Raw genomic sequence first — 24,124 nt, 5'->3', positions numbered from 1 at the left:
AGCATAGCCATGGGTGCCGATGGGTCTAAGGCAAATAGCTGATCATGAACATGATAGTCATACACATCGGCTAGGTCCTGAGTGAAGTGGAAAATAGTGCGTGGTGGCTGTATGATGGGTGGGTGGGTCTCCAGTAAGCTCCTGAAAGTGAGGGATAGATATGTATGATCCGCCCCAATGGGGCATGGTGGTACGGTGAAGTGAGACACCATATCTGCTACCTCCCGGGATCCCATCACATAGTCCACTGTACTGCTGCCGCCCCCCACTGGAAAGCAAGTCAACCCACCTGAATCTGGCCACTGAGTCATCCCGTTATAAATAACGAGATGGTGTCGGGCCCCAAGCTCCAGCAAATGTTGCCCATATCCAGTGCTGTCAGCTCCTCCGTCAGTGGAGATCCGAGTGGTCCCTGTATCCTCTGTGGCGAGCGGCTCTAGTCTCAAGGGATCCTCAAAGTCATAGATCTCGCACTGTCTGCTCTGAGTCCGTGCATTGAAGTCCTCCATCAAGAAGACTTCTCCCAGTGTTGAATAGTGTAAGATCTCCTCAGATAAGACAGAGTATGGAGACTCACTAGCCTCCACCGGCTCCTCGGTGGTGGCAAACCGCGACCCCTTTGGAGGAAAGTAGCAAAGGGCGATATAAATCCATCTGGTCTCCGAGAGGCGTAAGCTAATCCACATGTATCTCGCCTCCGAGTCTCGTGCTACGACTCGAACATGCTCATGTAACCCATGTCTGAAAAGCACTGCAATACCTCCTGAACCTCGGGAGGTGGCCTGTCTCATCCCCTGTCGGTGAGTTGACTCCCACTGATAACCCTCAACCCGTGGTAAGCCCCTCTCCGAGCTCTCATGTGTCTCTGTCATCAAGATGATATCCCGGCCCTCCATCACCTCCTCAAGTCTCCCTGGATGTGTCCATAGGACTTCATTACAGTTCCAGACTGCTATGTGTATCTCTTTGTCTTCATGTTGTTTCCTCCGTGTCTCATAGGCCAGATATCCCTATAATGTGCCTTCTTCCCTTCTTTGCATGCCGCCTTGATCTTCGGCATGCATAATCTTCTGTGCTCCAGCTGCATCCATGTGAGGTCATCATCGAAGTAGATGGGGTCCCCTGGCAAGCTCCTCAAGATAGCCCGTCTTCTCATAAAGCTCATCCTACTCTCCTCGTCCGGGAACTGGAGCACTAAGGCCTTGCCTTTGGTGGAGTCCTTTGGGGTTGTCCTCCATACTCTAGTGAATGGGAGCGGCTCATCCTCCTTTAGTCCCAGCTTGGTACATAGGTTCCGCCCGTCAATCTCGGGCGTGGAGGCAGTGCTCTCTGGTATCCCTGTGATTCGGATGTTGAGGCGCCGGATCCGTCGCATCTTCTCTTCATCAAGAGTAGACTGCATCATGTGTACATCTTCTTGTACCTCCTTCTTGATGTTCTTCTTCATCACTTGTACACCTTCTTGCACCTCCTTTTTGATGTTCTTCTTCATCACGTCTACCCATCCTTCGCGGGCCGCCTCCATTTTCCCCTCGATTGTGTGGGTGAGGGTTTTGGTGATCTCTTCTTTGATTGCCTCTTTGTCCACCTCAAGAGTCTCTCCTTCCTCCCGTGGACGATCACGTAAGGATGCCACTTCGCTCTTCAAAAGGTTGATTTCCTCTTGCATGGCGAGCTTTTCCTTCTCCCACTCCTCTTGCATGGTAAGCGTCTCTTCCATATTTCCGCTTCCGTCTCCAGCTTTCCCATGCGCATCAATAAGTCCTTCTTGATGGCACAATGAGAGAGAGAAATGAAATGAAATGATATATTAACGTCTTCAGAAGGCCAAAATGACCTATGAGACCAAAAAGGTTACAACAATTGGTGGATCTGATACAATGTCTGTGTAAGAAAAGCTAAAAACAACTAAACAACTAACTGAAACTGAAACAACTATGAGGAAAAGTACGGTACTAGGAGCTCCTAATGGAGAACATCTGGGAGGAAAACTCCAGCAACAAAGGTAAGCATCACACACATCACTATCCAAAGATGTCTCTCATCGGTCGATGGCGGATATCCTCAATGTCCTCCATGGTGAGTACTCTGACTGGACGTCTCCCATGCCATGCTAGTATGGTCCTGATCCTTTGTTGTAGTCTCCGCCGATGTCGAGATGGGCCTCTCATCTTGGGGCGCTTGGACCACCCCAGCTCTATAGCCCGATCAATCAGTGTACCTCTGGTGTGGCTATACTCTGGGGCTATCTGCAATGCCTACTGGCCTGAGTGCTCAATCTCTGGTCGAAAGAAGTCTGTAATCTACCTCTGTAGGTGTCTCTCCCTCTCTGATCCCCTCCCTCTTAAGAGACTCTCTCTATGTCTACGAAGCTCAGCAAGTATAATCCGAGGCATCTCTGATCCTGGTATCTCATGACTTTAGAAAGTGGTCCGAAACCCTCTCTAAACAGACAGTGAAAACGGCCTCGTATCTCATAATATACTGGACAGTGACATATGTAATGTAACTCTGTCTCTGGCTCCATCTGGCACAGCTGACAAATCCTGGCCTCAACTGGTACTCCTCTGAATCTGCCAGTCTCAATCTCTAGCTGGTGTGAGGATGTGCGCATCTGACCAATAGCACACCGTACCCCATGAGAAAGATGAGTATCCATGTAGCTAGGTCTAATCACAAACCCATCCTGCGTGAGCTGGAGAAGATGATCTCTATAGAAAGCCATCTTCGTACCAAGCTCGTGTGTCGGCTGTATCCATGTCCTCCTAGTGTCCAGCTGAATCAAGTCCTGCCTGATAAGTCTGGTAATCTCTGCCCGTGTGAGAGAGAGGGAGGGTGCATCCAGGGAGTAGTGAAATGGAGGTAGCCTGTCCATACTAAAGCCATGCAGCTGGAACCAAGCTGTCATCTGTGCATACCAACATGATCCGTCTCCCTGTGATGCCAACTATCGTGAAGACTCCAGGGCTAAGCGAGCATATCTGTCTCTAGGGAGAGCGCAAGTGCTATGTATAAAGGAGACTGATCGAGTGAGTGCCTCTACTACCAATGGGGGGGCAGCCATCTCTGCACGGATAATATCATGTGGTACGGAGGCCTTGGCCCTAATCATCCAGGAAATCATAGAAACCAAGGGCCTCTCCATACGTCTCCATCCATCAGTGCTACCAGCTCGGCTGTGGTGATCCATTGAGGGTCCCCATATCTCCACTCCATACAGCATGGCTGAAGTGACCAAAGTGTCAAAGAGCCAGAGCTTTGTTCGAGGTTCCTGAAACTGAACCTGCGAACACATCCTCTCTAGTCTCCCCGATGCTGCATAAGCTCTGGTCAATCTGGTCTCCGCTGCTCTCCTCAAGGAAAATAGAGAGAGAGAGAGAGAGAGAGAGAGAGAGAGAGAGAGAGAGAGAGAGACTTGTGGGAAAGAAAGAAAGCTGTATTAACGTCTACTAGAGGCCGAACTCGACCTATGAGACAAATCAATGTACAACTGTCAATGTCTTCTGGATGTCCAGAAGAAAAAAAAAGGATAAAATGAACATGAAATAAACTATGAAAGTACTGAGCTAGTGGGGGGGTGTGATGGATGGAGCACTACTGCTAGAGGCTCAGTATGGAACCTATATGCGCAGGGTATACAAGAATGCAATGTAGATATGTCTAGCTGGAACCAGAGAGAGAGAGAGAGAGAGAGAGAGAGAGAGAGAGAGAGAGAGAGAGAGAGAAGCTCCAACCAGTACCATAATGGGGGTGTAATATGTGATACATAGGCGATGGCGAGGCAAAAATACCTCGGAGCATGATCTCTGGGTGTGAGTGTAAGTGAGCTAGCCGCTCCTGGATATGGTGTTGATGTCGAGCCCGTATCTCTGTGATCTCCCTCTGATGTAGTCTGGGAGGCTGGTAGCCTAGTGCTCTCGGTCTCCATCTGGCTCGGAGGTCCGCAGCGCGCTGAAGTGTAACCCCCTCCTGTGTCAGGGTAGGCATTGGGATAGATCTCTGGAAGAAATCAGTGACGCCCACCTCTCCCTGTGGTATGAGTCCGTATTAGTGTCTCTCTGTGGCGCTGTCTCTCTAACAGGAATTGGCCAAATCTGCGCTGGTTTGCGGACTCCATGATCTGGCGGAGTGAGGGATGTCCATTGAAGATGGTGGTATATCTCACTCTAATGACACTATATGCTCTGCATCTGCATAATGTTCCTCACTCTCAACCTCCTCCTGGCATAGTGTGCATATCCTCTCTGCTCTGGAGATCCGTGCTGCCCTACTTGCCTCAATCTCAAGCTGGTGTGATGACACTCTGAGCTGGCCAATCGCCACTCGGGCACTGTGAGGCATGTACACATCCATGTATCTAGGACTCTATATGAATCCATCCGCTGAGATACGCATAAACTGATCTCTATAGTATAGTATCTTCGATGGTAGAGGCTGACTGGGTGTAATCCAAGTCTCTTGAGTGTATCGCTGCCATAAATCCTGTCGAAGGACTCTGTTCCTCTCACTGTGAGAGAGCTGGATGTGTGGTGCATGTATATCATACTGGAAAGGTGGCAGGTGATCTTTGTTCGAGACCATGCTGAGTGAGCCACTGTATCATCTGTGAATACCATGATCTCTTATCTCCACTCTCTCCCAGTTGCCTGGACGCCTCAAAAGCTCTATGTGAGAGTCAATTTGATGGCATATCTCGATCCTCTGTATGAAGCAGATCGTCTGGAAGAGGGCCTCTAGTAGCATAGGAGGTGCAGCAAACTCCGTCCGGACAATGTCGTGGGACGGAGGGTTTGCTGCGGATCGTCCGTGAGAGCATGAGAATCTGAGGCCTCTCTATCTGAGACCATGTGGAGGTGGCGAGAGAGAGAGAGAGAGAGAGAGAGAGAGAGAGAGAGAGAGAGAGAGAGAGAGAGGAGGGAGGGAGGGAGGGATGGAGGGAGGGAGTTATATTAACGTCCACGGGAGGCCGAATCCAACCTATGGGACAGATCAGGTACATCCATTTACATTCCACTCTGGGTATCGATGCCAAAGAGGCATAAAACTGAAAAAAAAAACTCAAAATGAACTCTTAAGACTCTTAAGAGTTTAAATTACAATGGGTTCTATTGCATCTAGTTCGAAATTGAGGTTCAAAATAAAAATAGCTATATTTCATCCATGGATGGATTTGCTCTTGAGGGGGGTGGGGTACGGAATTCTTTAATGATTGCTTGTCCTCCTCTGTATATTGCCCATTTGCCATTCTTTCTTGCTTCTTTAACTTTATTCAGCTCTGCCGATCTGTTCTTGAGTTGTAGCGGGGTGAGTTCATCAGCTATCCATACCTTTGTCCCTTGGAGAGACCTTGTTTGCTTCATCACTGCTATTTTCTCATTGTTGTCCATATAGGAGACTTTTGCCTGTGTACCCTTTACTATAATAGAGATAGGGTCTCCTAAGTCCACGAAGGGGACTACTTTGCTCAGTTGTGCTGTAAGTACATCTGTATCTAATATGTAGTCTTCTCGAAGCTCGTGAGCTATGTCTGCCCTATCCCAGCCTTGAGGAAGACCACCGACTCTGATTACCTTTTTGTTACTTTCCATTCGTTCCTTTTCTTTGACCGCTGAGAGAGAGAGAGAGAGAGAGAGAGAGAGAGAGAGAGAGATTGAGATTTTATTAACGTCTTCCAAAAGACCGAACTCGGCCTAAGAGACAAATCAGTGTACTTGTGTGGGGTATCCTCTGTCATCCCAACAAACTAGGAGAATGCAAAGCTATATGCATGGAGTATACAATCATAATATGCAACCTAGCTACCTCCATCCTGTACCATATTGGGGGTATAGAATGGTATACATCAATGAAGGGGGTGTCCACAGCTCCCTGAAGAACATGCCTGGGTCTGCTCTGAAGCGAGCCAGTTGCTCCTCACTCTCTCTATGAAACTGAGCTCTGATCTCTGTCATCTCTCTCTGGTATAGGCGTGGTGTCCGAAAGCCAGGTGTCCTCTGTCTCCTGCGGGCTCTGAGTGTCTGCTCTCTGGAGAGTAATTCCTTGCTGTGTAGGGGCTGGGAGTGGGGTGGATCTCTGAAAAAATGTAGTAATCTGTGTCTGTCGTCCCCCCTCTGGAGCTGTCTGAGCCTGTAATAATGTCTCTCTGTGACGCTGTATGTCTAGAATGAATCTCCCCAGTATGCGCTGGTCTGCTGCCTCAAAGATCTGGCGTAGGGAATGTGGCTCTCTGAATAAAATGGGATATCTCTCTCTCATGGCTGTATATGCTCTGCATCTGCATACATAATGCTCCTCACTCTCCACCTCCTCTCTGCACAATCTGCATACCCTCTCCTCTCGGGGGATCCGTGTTGCTCTGCCAGTCTCGATCTCCAATCGATGTGATGAAACTCTAAGCTGACCAATAGCTACTCGGGAGCTGTGTGGTAAAAAGCCCTCCATGTATCTAGGCCTCTCTATAAATCCATCATCAGTGATACTCATGAAGTGATCTCTGCAGTATAGCATCTTCGGTGGAAGAGGCTGTGTAGGCGATATCCATGTCTCCGTGTATAGAGCTGCCATAGGTCCTGTCTCAATACTCTGTTCCTCTCACTATGAGAGAGACGGATATGTGGTGCATCCCTGTCATACTGGAATGGTGGTAGATGATCCATGTCTAGGCCATGTTGTGAGAACCAATGTGTGACCTGTGCATACCATGATCCTCTGTCTCCTGCCTCAGCCAGCTGTCTAGATGCCTCAAAAGCTCTGTATGACAATCTGTCCTGTGGCATCTCTCTGAATCTGTCTACCAAGCATATAGTCTGGAATATGGTCTCTACCATCATAGGAGGCGCAGCAAACTCTGCTCGGATAATGTCATGAGGTACTGACGGTTTGCTGCGTATCATGCGTGCCATCATGAGGGCCTGTGGTCTCTCTATTTGTGTCCACCAATGGGTAGCAAGTCCTGGCGTCCATACTGCTGCTCCATACATCAGTGCCGGTGTGACTAATGTGTCAAATAGCCACCCCTTCGTCCGGGGCTCCTGAAAATGCGCCTGGTGGCACTGTCTCTCTAGCCTAGCCACTGCTGCATATCCCCGTGTCAATCTGGCTCTGGCTACTGAACCCATGGTGAAGCGCGTGGCTGCTGCAGAGAAGGTAACCCCTAGGTACACGTATGATGTCACCACCTCCACCTGGCGTCCTGCGAGAGTGAATGTCAGCTTGACTCCTGCCCTGTCTCGATGTATGGAAGACCATAACCTTGGTTTTCCCAAGGTTCATAGTAAGACCCCTCTGTGTGCAGAAATCATCGAGTGCATGTAGATGCTGCTGTAGACCTGTTGGAGACTCAGACACTAATACAATATCATCAGCATAAAGCATAATATGTACTGAGGTACCTGCTAGATCAACTCCATCTCCGCCTCCCCGTGTAATGAAGTCAGCCACCTTATAACCCAAATAGCGTGGGGGAAGTGGGCATCCTTGCTTCACACCAATGGTGCTAGCAATAGTCTCGGACATACCTCCTGGGCATCTGACTCGCCCAAAAACCTGCTGCATAGATGCCCCATGTATGTGCTGGTATGCTAAGAGACTGCAGGCGCTGAAAGAGCCTCTCTCGTGGTATTGTGTCAAATGCCTTGCGGAAATCCACAAAGCAGTAATAGAGCTTTCTCTTCCTCACTCTGGCTTGATCAATCATACATCTCAAAGTGAATACATGGTCAGTGGTAGAGAAAACTCTCCTGAAGCTTGCCTGCCCTGATGAGCGTAAACCTGCTCGCTCAGCATATAAGCTAAGCTCTTGCTCCAACACTGCACCATAGAGTTTGGCCAACACGTGGCCAACCATAACCGTCCGGTAGTTGCTCGGATCGAGCATATCCCCTGTTTTGTGGATCGGCACAATGGTGTGCATCGTCCACTCCGCAGGCAAACCCTCTCTGCTAGTGCCCTGTTAAACATGTGTGCAAGAAAAGGAGCCAAAGAATCTACTGCATATATGAGATGCTCACCCTGTAGGCCCATATGGTCGGCGGCCTGTCCATGTAGGCGGCGGATAGCTTCCTTTACCATCGAGTGGGTAAAGAAGCTAGCTGTGGTAGGTCGAGGCTCCTGTGGCTGAGGTATAGGTGGCTGCTGTGGGGCGTGGTATAGGCCCTCTACATATGTGTGCCATGTCTGTGGGTCTGCAATGGGTGTCGGTGTCCGGGGCTCTCTGAAGTGCCGCCATGAGATAGGGCTATCTCTACTCATGAAGAAATGGAAGATCTCTAGCTCTTGTATCTCTGCGAAGGCCCGCCTTTTGCGGCGAGTAAGTCTCCTCATCTCTCTCCTCGACTCTTGCTCTGTGATGGCTCCCAAGGCTCTGTGTATGCGGAGCCGTGAGTATAGGGCTCTGCACTCGTCATCATACCATCTGTTTTGGGGCATAGTCCCATATCTCGCAGTAGAGAGAGAGAGAGAGAGAGAGAGAGAGAGAGAGAAATGAAATGAAATGATATATTAACGTCTTCAAAAGGCCAAAATGACCTATGAGACCAAAAAGGTTACAACAATTAGTGGATCTGATACAATGTCTGTGTAAGGAAAGCTAAAAACAACTAAACAACTAACTGAAACTGAAACAACTATGAGGAAAAATACGGTACCAGGAGCTCCTAATGGATAACATCTGGGAGGAAAACTCCAGCAACAAAGGTAAGCATCATACACATCACTATCCAAAGATGTCTCTCATCGGTCGATGGCGGATATCCTCAATGTCCTCCATGGTGAGTACTCTGACCGGACGTCTCCCATGCCGTGCTAGTATGGTCTTGATCCTCTGTTGTAGTCTCCGCCGGTGTCGAGATGGGCCTCTCATCTTGGGGCGCCTGGACCGCCCCAGCTCTATAGCCCGATCAATCAGTGTACCTCTGGTGCGGCTGTACTCTGGGGCTAGCTGCAATGCCTGCTGACCTGACTGCTCAATCTCTGGTCGAAAGAAGTCTGTAATCTGCCTCTGTAGGTGTCTCTCCCTCTCTGATCCCCTCCCTCTCAGGAGACCCTCTCTATGTCTACGCAGCTCCAGCAAGTACAATCCGAGGCATCTCTGATCCTGGTATCTCATGACTCTAGAAAGTGGTCCAAAGCCCCCTCTGAACAGGCAGTGAAAACGGGGTTCAGCGTTTAGGGTTTAACGTCTTCAAAAGGCCAAAAATGACCTATGAGACCAAAAAGGTTACAACGATTGGTGGATCTGATACAATGTGTGTGTAAGAAAAGCTAAAACAACTAAACAACTAATTGAAACTGAAACAACAACTATGAGGAAAAGTAAGGTACTAGGAGCTCCTAATGGATAACATCTGGGAAGGAAAACTCCAGCAACAAAGGTAAGCATCATATACATCACTATCCAAAGATGTCTCTCATCAGTCGATGGTGGATATCCTCAATGTCCTCCATGGTGAGTACTCTGACTGGACGTCTCCCATGCCGTGCTAGTATGGTCCTGATCCTCTGTTGTAGTCTTCGCCGATGTCGAGATGGGCCTCTCATCTTGGGGCGCCTGGACCGCTCGAGCTCTATAGCCCGATCAATCAGTGTACCTCTAGTGCGGCTATACTCTGGGGCTAGCTGCAATGCCTGCTGGCCTGACTGCTCAATCTCTGGTCGAAAGAAGTCTGTAATCTGCCTCTGTAGGTGTCTCTCCCTCTCTGATCCCCTCCCTCTCAAGAGACCCTCTCTATGTCTACGGAGCTCCAGCAAGTATAATCCGAGGCATCTCTGATCCTGGTATCTCATGACTCTGGAAAGTGGTTCGAAACCCTCTCTGAACAGGCAATGAAAACGGCCTCGTATCTCATAATATACTGGACAGTGACATATGTAATGTAACTCTGTCTCTGGCTCCATCTGGCAGAACTGACAAATCCTGGCCTCAGCTAGTACTCCTCTGAATCTGCCAATCTCAATCTCTAGCTGGTGTGAGGATGTGCGCATCTAACCAATAGCACACCGTACCCCATGAGAAAGATGAGTATCCATGTTGCTGGGTCTAATCACAAACCCATCTTCCGTGAGCGGGATTATGGGCGCGGTGTGTCCAGCAACTCATCATCTATTTTTGGAGTTCACTGCACACTTGTGTAGGAATTTGTGGCCAAGTAAAGTTCCTTGCTGTTCGTGGTAGCATCTTGTTTCGAGGAAACAGGTTGGTGGGTGCTCTCTCGGAGGTGATTCCAATATTCGCGGTGCTGGAGGGTCCATGGTTGCATCTTCATTGACTTATCTTCTTCCGACTCTTGCACACTATGAGTTGCAGAGGGGGTGTTAGAATTGTGCATCTCAGTGTTCTGGGGCTTTACCATTTATCTGGGCATTTTATTGTATTTCTCCTATTTATTTGTCCTGTGAGCAGTCGGCCAACTCACTCATGCACTATATAAGGAGTTTCCCATTATTCACTCCATCCAATTCACTTGCACATAGTTCAACATCCAGTTGCTGGCGATTGACATTGTAAAGCTTTGCTGGTGTTATAAAAGGTGATCTTGTCCAACTCTCTCATTCTACTTTACACTCTCTCATATGTTTACTGTTTATGCTTCCGCCCGTGCTATCTCCTTCAGTAGGTACGTAGACCTAGTACCTCAGTAAGCTCTCAGATTAGTTCCAAAGGCCTAGCAACAGGTATGATCAGTTCCGGTAGGTGACCCACTGTTGTGTCAAGGTTAAGGGAAAGTAGGCATGGGGACAGGAGTGAATAGATGCTCAGTTCTTTATCAAAGACTTGAAAGTGGAGATTAGGAGTGAAGGTGCTGAGATAAAAAAATATTAGTCAGTAGAAGTCGGTAAGTAGTAGAAGTCAAAGTTAGAAAGTAGTAGAAGTTAAAGGTCAAAGTCAAGTCGAGGGAGGAAGGATGACAGGGTTCCATCCCGTCATCAAGTTTAGCAGAAGGGAATGTCACGTGCACGCCCGTGTCATGGCTAACCCTGTGCAGGAATAGTCTTAATCCTTGATTAGTGTAGCAGTGTCAGAAGCATCATGAACATCACCCTCAGCATCATCTTGGTCTATATCACCATCAGCATAGGCAGCACGTCATTGGCATGGTCAACGTCATCATCAAAGTCGCCATCAGCGTCAACAGAGCATTAGCATCACTATCCAGCAGTGGGGAGGTCACAAGACTGTCGGCTGGCAGGAAAACAGCCTGTCGGCTGGCAGTTTGCCTAGTGCAGCAGGTGGCCATGGGCTATAGGTAGGGACAGCTGGTGTGGGTAGCATCTGAAGATAAGCGCAGCAAAGAGGAACATTATTTCCAGCATTTGTCAAGCTGGCCGATAGCAGGCTTATTGGCCGACTGCACTCTCAGCATGATATATAAGCAAAGTACATCATATTCAGCATTAAGCAAGTCATAAAATCAGTAGTTCATTATAAGACATCAAGCATTCAGTAAGAAGCATGTTGAAGGGGCCGAGGTCAACCCCTATGGGGCTGACCACAGGCCTACATCATGTACAAGCAGTAAGCAACCTTTTTGTACCATAGTAATACAAGAAAACCTGAACACTAATCTCTCTCTTCTTCTCCCTCCTTTGTGTCTTAATCCAAGTTAATTAGCATCAATGTTCTTAAGTATGCTTAGGGCTGTGGATCAATAGAGCGAGGCTTCCGCGCATGCAACAGTTAGAGTCCGTATATGGGCAATTTGGAGAAATTTTGGAGCCCTATAGGTGCTGAGAAGTGCCTAGGACATGCATCAGTGGTTGGGACAAGTATTGGGCACAATATGAACACAATTTGACATTTTTGATGACCTTTTTTATGGCTTGAAAAGGGCTGGCTGACCTGAATAGGACTTGCTATGACAATCCCTATATAAAGGCAACATTTTCAAGCACCACATAAGATAATTATCTAGAGGTGTGTAGAAAAAATGCAAAAATTAGTGTTAAATGCATTCCTAGACTTCAGTAGAGCTTCAATTTTTTTTATTTGAAAAGACAAATTCCCAACTTGCACGTCAACAGCGATGGGATCCGATAAGAATGCCATTGAATTCCCTTAACCAAAAAATTGGGAACGTTGTAAGGTGTCTTGGCATACATGAGAACGGCATTGGAGAACCATGTCACATGCAGCTGCAAAAGCATGCTTGATTATGCAGTAATTAACCGCTCATTAATGCTAATCAAAGCCATAATCTTGCAAATACACAAAAAAGTATTCACCTAATCTGCTGTATATTACGAAGATAGATATATACAGTGATCAAAATTCAGATCTGACACTAGATCTAGACTCCTTCAATGCTAGTGTCAAGCTACAATGCATAGACAAAAGTTGTAGTGCTGTCCCGAGACTCATACAGACTATAAACTGCACATGGGGCTGCATTAATGGTAATCCAAGCATTACCACTGCTGCTCAATGGCTGTACTTAGCAAATCTGGCACTGAATGCTTGAGCTGACCCTGGCCCATTCTAAATAGATGCAGAACTGCTGGTCGGCAGTCTAGGGTTGGTGGGAGGCACACATCCCCATAAATGTTCGACACTCATCTCCACAATGGTACCTCCAGCGAGCTCCACACTTGGGCGCCTGATCTTTACTCTTCTTGGTGGTTTCTTGGGCACTTGATTCATTCCAATCCGGCCCCTAAGAATGCTAATGCTGAGAACCATGTCCAGGTGGCAGTCACTTATGCAATGCACTTAAGACATTCCCTCCTACTCATAGAAAGGGAATTCACCTTTGCGCCCCTTTCACTTGGATCATCCACACTCCCGCTTGTCATTTACTTGCATTAACCTATCAGAATCCGGAGTGGTAACACGTGATGGCACAAAATGCAACATGCCAACCATCACATAACATGTGGAAAGCTCATAAAATCTGCTTATCAAAAAAAATATGTAACATGAGGTTGGTGTCGCTGCCTTCTTGGGGGGTGAGATGAAATCTGGTACTTGCTTTGACTCTTCTGCCACCAACATTGGCACCTCCCCAAAGATCTCTTCCACCGGTTTACACTCCTCACTTCAGGAAACTCTTTCTCCGCCACTTCCGGTCCTGGAAGCTCTCCAATATCATTAGAAACTCCCACTTGCTGAGTTTCAACCTTTGGTGAGTTCTCCACTTTTGTACCTTAGTCCTCAGTCCCTACGATTGTCTCCACTACAACTCCTCCTTGGATCTCTCTCTGACATTATATTCAGCCAACTTATACTCCCACATCTCCCGTATATCTTCATGCTACTCAAATTGTTGCATAATTAAGAACCCATGTTTGATTTTCCACTCCCAAGTCTCTAACTGATGTCGAGAAAAGGTCTTCATCAGCATAAGGACATATTCCATGTCTACAATATTTCTTGGACTGGGTGCCTACCTAATCTGCATGCAAAGCTAAGGCCACATGCAAGACCTATGCATAGAACCCTAATGCACATGCACAACGTTGTTTGTGGATGCAAAAACGTAAACCCTAATTTCGTTGTCTATGCAAAAACGTGAACCCTAATTTTCTATGCAAATTGAAATAGGGGTGAAATATACTGATGCAAGGACTAAACAAATGCAAAACAAGGAAACTGTCACCAATTGGCCGACCATTTGGTCCATCTCCAGTTTTTGTGTCTCGTTCACTTGAGGCCAGGCCGGTGTCTCGTGTGAAGAGGCCAGTATTTTTGCTGACATGGACGGGAGCCAGACTGGTGCCACCCGTGTGTTAGCAGGATGGTGTCGTATGGACGGGAGCCAGACCAGTGCCACCCGTGTATGACCTGGACTGTGTTCGACCCATGGGATTGTCACGCCATGGAAGAGCCAGTATTCGTGCCGTGTTTTGCCTATGGGACTGTCACACCATAGGGAGACTCGTGCCTGGAACTGTGTCTTTCCTATGGGACTGTCACTCCATAGGAAGACCAGGTTTTTATGTTTTTATGTCGTGCCAGTTTTGTGCCGACAGATATTTTGTACTTGTTCCATGAATGGGAGATATGTCCATGTTACTATTTGCACATGCACACATATTTTGCATGCTTGAAACTGTTTTCGCATGACTTGTATTTTTGTGTTTGCTTGCTTGACGTGTTACTTACTGAGTGGGGACGCCTGCCAGTGAGTCGTGAAGTCTGCTCTGTATTCTGACAAGTTTTGGTGCATGTGAACAGGTGGTAAGTATGTCGCACATGTTGTTTTAATGTTTCATATTCTAACCTTTTATTTTATAAGGTTAGGTGTTCACATTTATTTAAAAGTGGGCACCCCCTTTGGGCACCCACTTAGGGGCCAAGGTGGGGAGCCCCACTCTAAGTGAGTGTGGGGGTGGGCATGGTCACCTACCCACACTAGCCCCCCACATGCATGCGTGGAATTCACTAGAGAAGACTCCACTTAAATTTTACAAAAGAATACCCCCTCCTTCAAGCATGGATCATCACCACCCGCTTCTATCTGGCGATTATTCACCATCTCTCTCTCTGGCGCATGTTTTTCATGAAGGCGATTGCTTCAGTACCCTCTGTTGCTGGCTGCGCCTGCCTCTCTACAGGTGGCTGAGTATTGTTGCAGGCGGCTGTTTACTCCACGCTACCTTCTCCTGCAGGCGGCTGTCACCTCCACAAGGCTGCATTGCTGCGGCTGCTCTCACAGGCGGCTACTGACAGGCTGCCCTATCCTCTACACTACAGGCTGCAGCCAAGCCCTTTCACATGCTCCTACAGGCGGCAGCATATTGGCAGTAGGCGCTGCCTGTTTTTTTTTTCTTACAGGCAGTCGTGGGTCCTCTCCAGCAATCTGCGCTGGTTTCTCTAGTAAGCTACCCAAGTAGCTGTGCACAGCAGACTGGTACCTCCTCTATACTAGGCGGTTTCTTTTCTCTCTCAGGCAGCTGTGCTTACAGCAGGAGGCTATCTTCAGTTGGCAACTACACAAGCCACTCCTTCCATCTGTGTTCATCACTAGACAGCTGCATCACTAGGCGGCTGTAGCAAGACAAGCTCCTCCACAAGAAGCCATCTACAAGTAAGTGAATTTCAGATTTCAGTAAAGTATTTTATGTTTAAATCTGATAAGGGATTCATCCCTCTACGGCCACACCCGTTCGGTGCCGGGTTGTCCAAGCTTTATTGGAGAACCTCGGTCCAAAGGTGCTGAGATCGGGAGAGCCAGGCGTTAGTACGAGAGCGCCTGTTTGTGCGTGGTCTCGGAACACCAGTGAGGCGCTCTCCGCGGAGTCCAGTGAAAGCACAGGACCGTAGAGATTGGACCACACTAGTGGTCGTATTGCTTCAAGCTTCTACATCAAGTTTCGACTTCGAGCATATTTGTTTGGTACTGTTTTCATATGTACATGGACATTATCTGGTTCTTGGAACCCATGGAGCATTGTATTTATTAAATACTCCCAATAAATATATCATATATTGAGGGGGGGGGTCGGCCTGTTCCGGCCCCAGTGCTGGTGTCCATCTTTCCATTTCATTTCATTTAAATTTCAAGTTGTATTAAGTTGTCCATTTCAAATTTGTGGTTTTAAAGTTGTGCTATTAAGCGTGTGGGTGTCCAACGGAGTCTTTCCCACTTGACGGGATCGGTTTCATTGGTATCAGAGCATGGTTGTTTCCCTCTTCCTAGTGGGGAAACGAACCTGTGTACTGGACATCCCGCTTTTAGCAAAACTTAAAACACAATGGACAGCCAAGGCAACCCTTTGGAAGTGCCAAATTCGAGGGGTCCATCTAGTGCCTCTCGTGGGTCTGATGCCGTGCGAGGTAGACACAAGCCCCTTGAAAGGGTTATTGATAGTGAATCAAAGGGTCAACTGTCTCCAGGAAAGACAGTTATGCTTGAACAAGAGCCTGATGCTATGAGGGCTGAAATGGAACATATGAGAAAACTTTTGCAGGCTCAAGAGCAAGAGTTAAAGTTTTTGCATGAAGATCCCCATCTGCAAAGTGCTATTGAAGCCAGGAAGGCTGATGCTATGGTAGATGTAACTTTTGAATCAATGGCTCGTGAAGTGGGCAAGAAACCAAGGGAGTTGGCACTTGCCTATCTCCTTCGCAAAGGTGATATCAAAGAGGGGGATAACGGAGAGCTGAAATTCAGAAATCCACCTCGTTTGAAGCATGGAGATCCCGCATCCCAGAGGCTGAAATCTTTTATGCAAAAGGAAGAGGTGACTGTCACCTCTTGACATGCATCTTCTCCCCAAGGCACTAAGCCTGACAGATATATGTATGCCAGTGCTCATGGAGGGCATGAAAGTCACATGCATGCAAGACATGTATCTCATGGTGACAGGTCTACTTCCAGAAAAATTTTGCCTTCTGAGTTGTCTCATGGAGAGACCATGCCATATGCAGGTAAGTCACATGCATCTGAGTTTCGAGTTCGTGGAGCACATGCCACTGTGCCCCATGAAGCTTCTATGACGGCCCATGGAGCCCATGCAGACCGGGCGACCCCGTTGGATAAGGGGAAAAGAAAAAGAGAAGACCATGAGCCTCATGCCAGGAAGCTCAAGGAATTCAAAGCAGGTGACAAATCTGTTAAATTTGATGCTTTTCATGGTGAACATGATGCTTCTAAGGTGTTAGCATTTGTGGCATAGTTCGACATTGCTTTTAGCGATGAGGATTTCACAGAAAAGTCAAAGGTGCGCCATGCTAGCATGTTTTTGAAAGGGACTGCTGCTCATTGGTGGATCACTGAAAAGATCACCAAGGATCCAATCTCCACTTGGAAGGAATTCAAGGATAGATTTTATGCTCAGTTCTTGCCACCCAATGCAGAGCAAAATCTCACTCAAAAGTGGGACAGGCTGGAACAAAGAGACAATGAAAGTGTGCAACAGTATGTTAACAAATTCTGGAAAGTGTTGCTGGAAGTGACTCCCTTCATGCAAATCACTGACGATGAAAGAAAGAGGAAGTTTCGTTCTGGACTGTAACCAGCATATAGATCGGGTATTGAATTGCACCCGAAACATACGTTGCAACAACTCACAGCTTCTGCTCTTGCTACGGAGCAATTGGTGCTCAAGATTAAGCAGGATCAAGGAGGTTCCAAGGGGAAAGACAAGGCTGTCCCAAATCAGCAAAAGGGTGGACAGCCACCTAAAAAGAACTTCCGGGAGCCTTACAAGGGTGGTAAAGCTGAAAATAACACATCTAAAGAACAGGGCCCAAGGAAGAACAAATTCGGCTTAACCCCGGAGCAAAGAGAGCAATATGCTAAGGATGGAAAATGCTTTTCTTGTGGTAGCAAAGACCACATGTTCCGACAATGCCCAGATCGCAAATCAAAGCACGAGGATAAGCACACCAAAGCTAATGTACATGCAGTTCCTGATGTGCAAGGAAATACAAGTCATGATGCAAAAGAGAGTATGGTTTGCAAGGCTTGGGGGCAAATCAAGGATCAGCCCGCACTCTTCATGTTTGATGACTGTGCAACTGACAATTTCATCTCTATGCAAATGGCAGCTGCATTGGGTATTGAGGTTGAAAACATGGGACCTCAGATTGAAGCCGAAGCTGCATTTATTGGTAAAGACGTGCAGGTTACCCCTTTGATAGGGAAGTTGCGCATCCATATCCAGGGCTACCTTGATAATGAGCATTTCCTAGTTGCTCCACTGAATGGATGTGATGTATTGTTGGGCAAGCCGTGGCACCATAGGCTTGAGCCCCGCAAAGATTACAAGTCCAATATGATTTCTTTTATGCATAAAGGCCACATGCATTTTATTGATGCTGGCAAAGAAGGGGATTCCATCCCACTTGTATCACACATCCAAATTAATAAAGCAATGAAAAAGAGTCTTTCAGCGTACTTGGTTTTTGTGCGTGATAGTCTTGTGCCAAATCATCAAAATGTGGATGCTATGTCTAATGATAGGCTGAATTTTCTTAATGCATTCAAAGACTGTTTGGCTGACTCGTTGCCAGGTGAATTACCTCCCCAAAGGCGCGAAGATCACCGCATAGATCTTGCGCCAGGTAGTTCTCCACCTAACAAACCCGCAGACCGAGTGAGTGCTGCACAACAAGAAGAAATCATGAAGCAGGTTAACGAGCTTTTAGAGAAAGGTTTGGTTCAGCCCAGTTCCTCACCTTACTGCTCTCCTGTGCTTCTTGTTCACAAGAAGGACGGATCATTCCGTATGTGTGGACTATAGAGCTTTGAACAAGCTTACCATCAAGAACAGATTTCCAATTCCACGTATTGATGATATCTTGGATAAGCTTGATGGCTCGGCTTGCTTTAGCAGACTTGATTTGAAAAGTGGTTATCACCAGATTCGCGTGGTACCACAAGATGTCCATAAGACTGCATTCAGGACAGCCTTCGGATTATATGAATTCTTGGTAATGCCTTTTGGTCTCACCAATGCTCCTGCTACTTTTAATCGTATGATGGATAGGATATTCCGACCCCATCGCAAGTTTATAGGAGTCTTCTTTGATGATATCTTGGTTTTCTCCAAGAATGAGCAGGAACACAGAACTCATTTGGTCACAGTGTTCGAAGAGTTGCGGAAGCATAAACTTTTCGTCAATGCCAAGAAAAGTGAGTTTTTCCTTTCAGAGATTCATTATCTGGGACATATTGTATCCAAGGATGGAGTTACAATGGATCCTGCAAAGATAGAGACTATTCGGAATTGGCCCGAATTGCAAAACGTACATCAAGTACGTAGTTTTCTGGGATTATGTTCATACTACAGGCGTTTCATAAGGCATTTTGCTATGATTGCCACTCCTCTACATGATCTCACGAAGAAGAAAACTGCTTTCAAATGGACTTCAAAGGAACAGGATGCTTTCTTGCAGCTCAAGCATGCGATCATATGTGGTCCAGTATTGATTGTTCCTGACTTGCACAAGTCATTCGTGGTTGAATGTGATGCTTGTGGTGATTGCATAGGAGCTGTCCTAAATCAAGAAGGGCATGCAGTTGCATACGAGAGCCGTCATTTGCATGATGCTAAGCTTCATATGGATATCTATGAGAAAGAGCTCTTGGCTGTAATTCACGCCTTAAAGATTTGGAAACATTACCTTCTTGGGGCTGAATTTGTAGTCAAGACAGATCATCAAAGCTTGAGATACTTTCTATCTCAAACCAAGCTTTCAGAGAAGCAGATGAGAATGGCAAACTTTCTTTCCATGTTTCATTTTCAGATTGTGCATACTCCAGGAAAGAAAAATGTGGTGGCCGATGCACTATCTAGGAGGCCTTATGTTGCTGCAGTCTCAGTGGCCTCTCATGGAGACCTATCTGCTATGAGAGATTTGTATCATTTGGATGCTGATTTTTGCCATATATGGACTGATTTGATGGCTGGTCATTCACATGCCTCTTATGTTATCAACGAGGGTTATCTCATGAAGGATAATTGCCTGTGTGTGGTGAAGGATTTGCGTCCAAAGGTTATGGACGAATGTCACGCTCCACCTTATGCTGGTCATAGAGGTATTATGCCTACTACTCGCATGATTCAGAGGTATTTCTTTTGGCCGAGCATGCGTAAAGACATTGAGGCTTATGTGCATGCATGTATTACTTGCCAAAAGGTGAAATTTGATAGGCAAAAGCCTCCAGGTTTGCTTCAGCCATTGCCTATTCCCTCGCAACCTTGGAAAGTATCACGATGGATTTTATTATGGATTTGCCTAGATCCCAGCATGGGAATGATGCTATTTGGACTATTGTGGACAGGTTTAGCAAGCAAGCTCACTTCTTGCCCGTCAAGAAAACCATCAAAGCTGATCATATGGTAAAGCTTTTTCTTGCTAATATTTTCAAGCATCATGGTATGCCTAAATCCATTGTTGGGGATAGAGATCCCAGGACTACCAGCCTCTTTTGGAGGGCTTTGTTTGATAATATGGGTACTAAACTTGAGTTTTCATCAGCTTATCATCCCCAAACGGATGGCCAAAGTGAAGCTGCAAATTCAGCTGTGTTGGATTTATTGAAATGTTATGTGGCAGATCAAAAGACTGCATGGGAGAAGTATCTTCCACTTGTTGAGTTTGCCTACAACAATACGATCCATGCTTCCACAGGAAAGGCTCCGTTTGAGATTATTTATGGCAGAGTGGTCTTGCCACCCATCCTTCGTACTAAGGATGAGATTTTTGTAGCTGATGAATATGTTCGTGACTCTAATGTTGTTGGGGTAAAGGCGTTATGCCCACCCTTATAGTGTGTACAAGCCCATAAGTTATAGTACATAGTACACTTAGTACTTTTAATGTACTAAGTGCACTATGTGTACTAGTGCAATATACATGTGTGAGAGGGGAGTCACACACTCATGCTTTTCATGAGTTGACTTATCCCCACAACTCTCTCTCCCTTGCTTCTCTGTGTATGTCTCCCATGAATGACTCTAAACCCTAATTGCAGTTTCTCCCCATCAACTGGTATCAGAGCCCTTTGTGATCCCTCCCTTCCTCTTCTCCTTGATGATTTCTGTCCACAGTCTGCTGGTCGCCTGCTTCAATCAACTGTTATCATCCTGCGTTTTTTCTTCTGTGTGAGCTCCGCTGCCCCAAAGCCTACTGCTGCCAGTACAGATAAGCGCTTGGCTTGGCCGGAGGCGCCCCAAGCGCAGGCAGGTTGCTGGTGGTTACTGGGCCCGTCAACAGAGGCCAGCTAGTGGCCCTGCATGGAAGCGCGCCAGCGCTAAGTGAAGCGAAGGACGACTTGCTGCAAAGCGCATTAGCGCTGGGCGTATAGGCGCTAGGCGAGTGAAGCGAAGGCGCATAGCCAGGCGAGTGTGGCAATCGAAACGCAAGCGGGTGGCCCTTCAGCGTGAGCAGCTAGCGAAGTCACCGGCGCCACACGAAACATATCCGACGTAAGCGTAAGCAGCGCGAGCACTCGTAGTGTATAGGGGAGGCAGTCGAGTGAAGGCTCCGTTCCATCGGAAGCGTAGCCCCCCTCCTTAGGCCCTTTCGCCCTTGACCTTGGCTGCCCAGGACAACCCACGCAGCCAGCCTACGTGGCTGCCCAGGCTGCCCAACCAGCAAGCAACTGGCTGCCCACAGCCAGGTGGGGCTGCCCAGCTGCTTCAGAAACTGCCCAGCATCGAAGTCGCCGCCACCACCGCCTCCGTCTCAACCTGCAAGTCAAGAAACTCAGAAAAATCAGAAATTTCAGAGGTATTTGCCTTCAATTTCTTGCGAATTTCTTATCAATTCAAGCAATTGAGCAGGAACAGGTGCCCAAATTGCTCAATTTTGAGCAAAATTGGCAAAATTGGGTGACATTGGTCACAATCAGGATCAATTTGCAGGAAATTGGTCAAATCAGGATCAATTTGCAGGAAATTGGATGTCGAAATTTGGGGCTTTTGATGTAAATGTGCAATTAAGCACTCATACATGCTGTATGATGTGAAAAATCGCACATTTGGGCAAAATTGCAGCAAATTGCAGCAAATTGCAGTGCAAATCAAGGGGCTTTTGTGCCGATTTGGTTGATTTGCATGCAGGCAATCGCATTTGATGCTGTGGATAATGTGTTGATGCCTTACAAGCACTCAATGTGCCTGTAAATCAAGGGGCTTTCATGTATTTGATGTATATGTGGCCAAGGGGAAGCATCGTGAACACTCTGGATGCCTTCATGTGCGCCAATGTACCATGCATGATCAGAAATTGATCTCAAATCAAGGGGCTTTTCAAGTTTGTATGCTTGTTGAGCTTGGCAAAGCAGCAGGCAAGCCATTTATGCCTTGAATCCTCAAAAATCAGCTTGCAGTCAAGGGGCTTTTGCCGAATTTCTGTTCAGGACTGTTTTATGCAGTGTTCGTGATTGTAAAAGTCTGATTTTTCACTCATTTAGACAGCCAGGAGAGCATTTATTGCTATTGTACCTGCTGGTACAGATTTGGCACAGCTTTGTGCATGTTTTGGCATGGCTGTACACTGTTTTGAGTGATCAAAAGGTTCAAATTCAGCTGCTGAAATTGCCGGTACAGGTTTGGTACATCATTTGTAAGCACTTGGTACTGTTGTACAGTACTTTGGAAGGGCAAAAGAGCACATTTAAGGTGCTGTCCAAAATCTGCAGCAACCAGATTTTGGTGTTTTCATCACAAAAAGTGGGAGAAAAGTTGCATTCTTGCTTCCGCAGTGGGAGATAAAGCTTGGGAGAACATTTGTGAGCACTTTGTGTGCTTTGGGTGCAGTGTTTGCACATCTTGGGTGCAGTGTTTGCACATTTGCAGGGAGTCAGGCATTGACAGGTTGCATTTTGCTATGGCAACCACAGGTGAGAGCTCTTCATTGCTTCACATCAAGAAGCTTGAAGGCTCGCATAACTATGATATTTGGCAAACCCAGTGCTACAATGTGTTGCTCCAGAAAAAGCAGCACAAGCCTATCAAAGAAAGGGGTGTGATGCCCGCTTCTCTTACAGCTGAAGAGTGGGAAGATATGGATGAGCTGGCAAGATCTACTATCATGTTGTCTGTGTCAGACTCATTACTTTTCAGCATTCGTGAAGAGAAGACAGCTTGGGGAATGTGGCAGAGATTGCAGGACTTGTATGCCCAACAAAGTGCCTCAAGCAAAGTGTATTGGTTGAAGAAACTCATAGGCCTTCAGATGAAGGAAGGGGCTTCTATGACAGCCCATCTAAATGAGTTTAATGGTATTGTCAGCCAGGTCATTAATCAAAAGTTGGCAATGGACGATGAGTTCAAAGCCACTTTTCTGTTATGCACTTTGCCAGAGAGTTGGGACACATTCAGGACAGCCACTAGCAATTCGAATGCTATGCTGTCATATGCAGATGTTGAGGGTGCTCTTCTTCAAGAAGAGATGAACAGGAAAAACAACTCTGTTGGAAAGTCCAATGCAATGAATGCACGTGGGAGATCCCAGCAAAGGGGGAAAAGCCAAGAAAGGGGAAGGAGCAAGTCTCGCTCCAAAAAGGATTTGGAATGCCATTATTGTGGCAAGAAGGGACACATTAAAAAGCAATGCTACAAATGGAAAAATGATCAAAAAGAAAAGGGAAAAGGCAAAGACAAAGAGAAGGATGAAGCCAAAGATGTAAAGCCAAAGGGCAAAAGTGGAGTCAAGATCGAAGAAATCAATGTGTCACATGCAGGTGGCAGTGAGGATGAGGTCCTATTTACTTCTTCACTTGATGCCCATTCACTTCTTACAGGTGGTCATGGTATGCACTCATGGATTATTGATTCAGGTGCCTCCTTTCATGTCACAGGTTGCAGAGACTTGTTTGTCAGGTACACTGCTGGCAATGAAGGAGTGGTTTATTTGGGTGATAACCATGCATGCAAGATACTTGGCAGAGGTGATGTGAGGCTTGTGTTTTCAGATGGCTCACAGCTTATGCTCCATGATGTCAGGCATGTGCCTGACATCAAGAAGAATTTGCTTTCTACTGGACAGCTTGATGATGCTGATTATGTTACCACATTTGGTAGTGGAAAGTGGAAGATTAGTAAGGGCTCACTGGTTGTTGCCAGAGGCTCTAAGGTGGACACTCTTTACTTTATGCATGCAGGTGTTTGTCACCATGCTAATGTAAATGCAACCGAGCTGCCGGAAATTTCTATGTGGCATAGCCGGTTGGGACACATGAGTGTCAAGGGAATGGAGCAATTGTCTCGTTTGGGTTACTTGCCTTCTCTAAAGTTTTCAAGTTTTCAGTTTTGTGAGCATTGTATATATGGTAGGCAACTACAGTGCCCCCACAAGAAAGCTCTTGGACAGAAAGATGCTCAGTTAGAGCTTGTGCATACAGATGTATGTGAGATGCCTCAGCTTTCTTTGGGAGGGGCAAAATATTTTGTGTCATTTATAGATGATGCCACACGCAAGGTGTGGGTTTATCCTCTTCGTTTGAAGAGTGATACATTCTCAGTGTTTCAGAAGTTTGTTGCTCTTGTTGAGAATCAAACTGGCAAAACACTGAAGGCTTTGCGTTCCGACAATGGTGGAGAGTATACGTCCAAACAGTTTCAGGACTTTTGTGATGCTAAAGGCATCAAGAGGGAGCTCTCTACTCCTTATGATCCTCCACAAAACGGGACAGCAGAGAGGATGAACAGGACCATACAGGAGAAGGTCCGTTCT

General features: G+C 46.8%; 2 protein-coding genes across 10 annotated transcripts in view; one reads left to right on the top strand and one right to left on the bottom strand.

Moving 5' to 3' along the window:
* The window catches only part of LOC147639541 (protein LIKE COV 1-like), an 86,304-nt gene that overhangs the window by 52,998 nt on the left and 9,182 nt on the right, over positions 1–24,124 (top strand). The window lies entirely within an intron of this gene.
* On the bottom strand, positions 461–13,688 carry LOC147639542 (uncharacterized). Its single transcript, XM_086783791.1, has 2 exons — positions 13,584–13,688; positions 461–1,675 (listed from the first exon to the last, which is right to left on the bottom strand). Exons 1-2 carry the CDS (start codon positions 13,686–13,688, stop codon positions 953–955), a joined length of 828 nt encoding a protein of 275 aa, XP_086639917.1. The 3' UTR covers positions 461–952.

Source organism: Cibotium barometz, chromosome 4, assembly GCF_041138505.1.
Source record: "Cibotium barometz isolate CiBa-2024 chromosome 4, ASM4113850v1, whole genome shotgun sequence".
NCBI classification, from domain to species: domain Eukaryota; kingdom Viridiplantae; phylum Streptophyta; class Polypodiopsida; order Cyatheales; family Cibotiaceae; genus Cibotium; species Cibotium barometz.
This window is presented reverse-complemented; position numbering and strand designations above follow the sequence as displayed.

Excerpts from the sequence above, each read along its gene's own strand:
- LOC147639542 (XM_086783791.1), bottom strand. The coding sequence starts at position 13,688 with ATGTCAGCAAAAATACTGGCCTCTTCACACGAGACACCGGCCTGGCCT. Across the intron at positions 1,676-13,583 it reads TGGTCGGCCAATTGGTGACA|CTCGCCATGCAAGAGGAAAT; the intron begins GTTTCCTTGTTT and ends GAGAAGGAAAAG.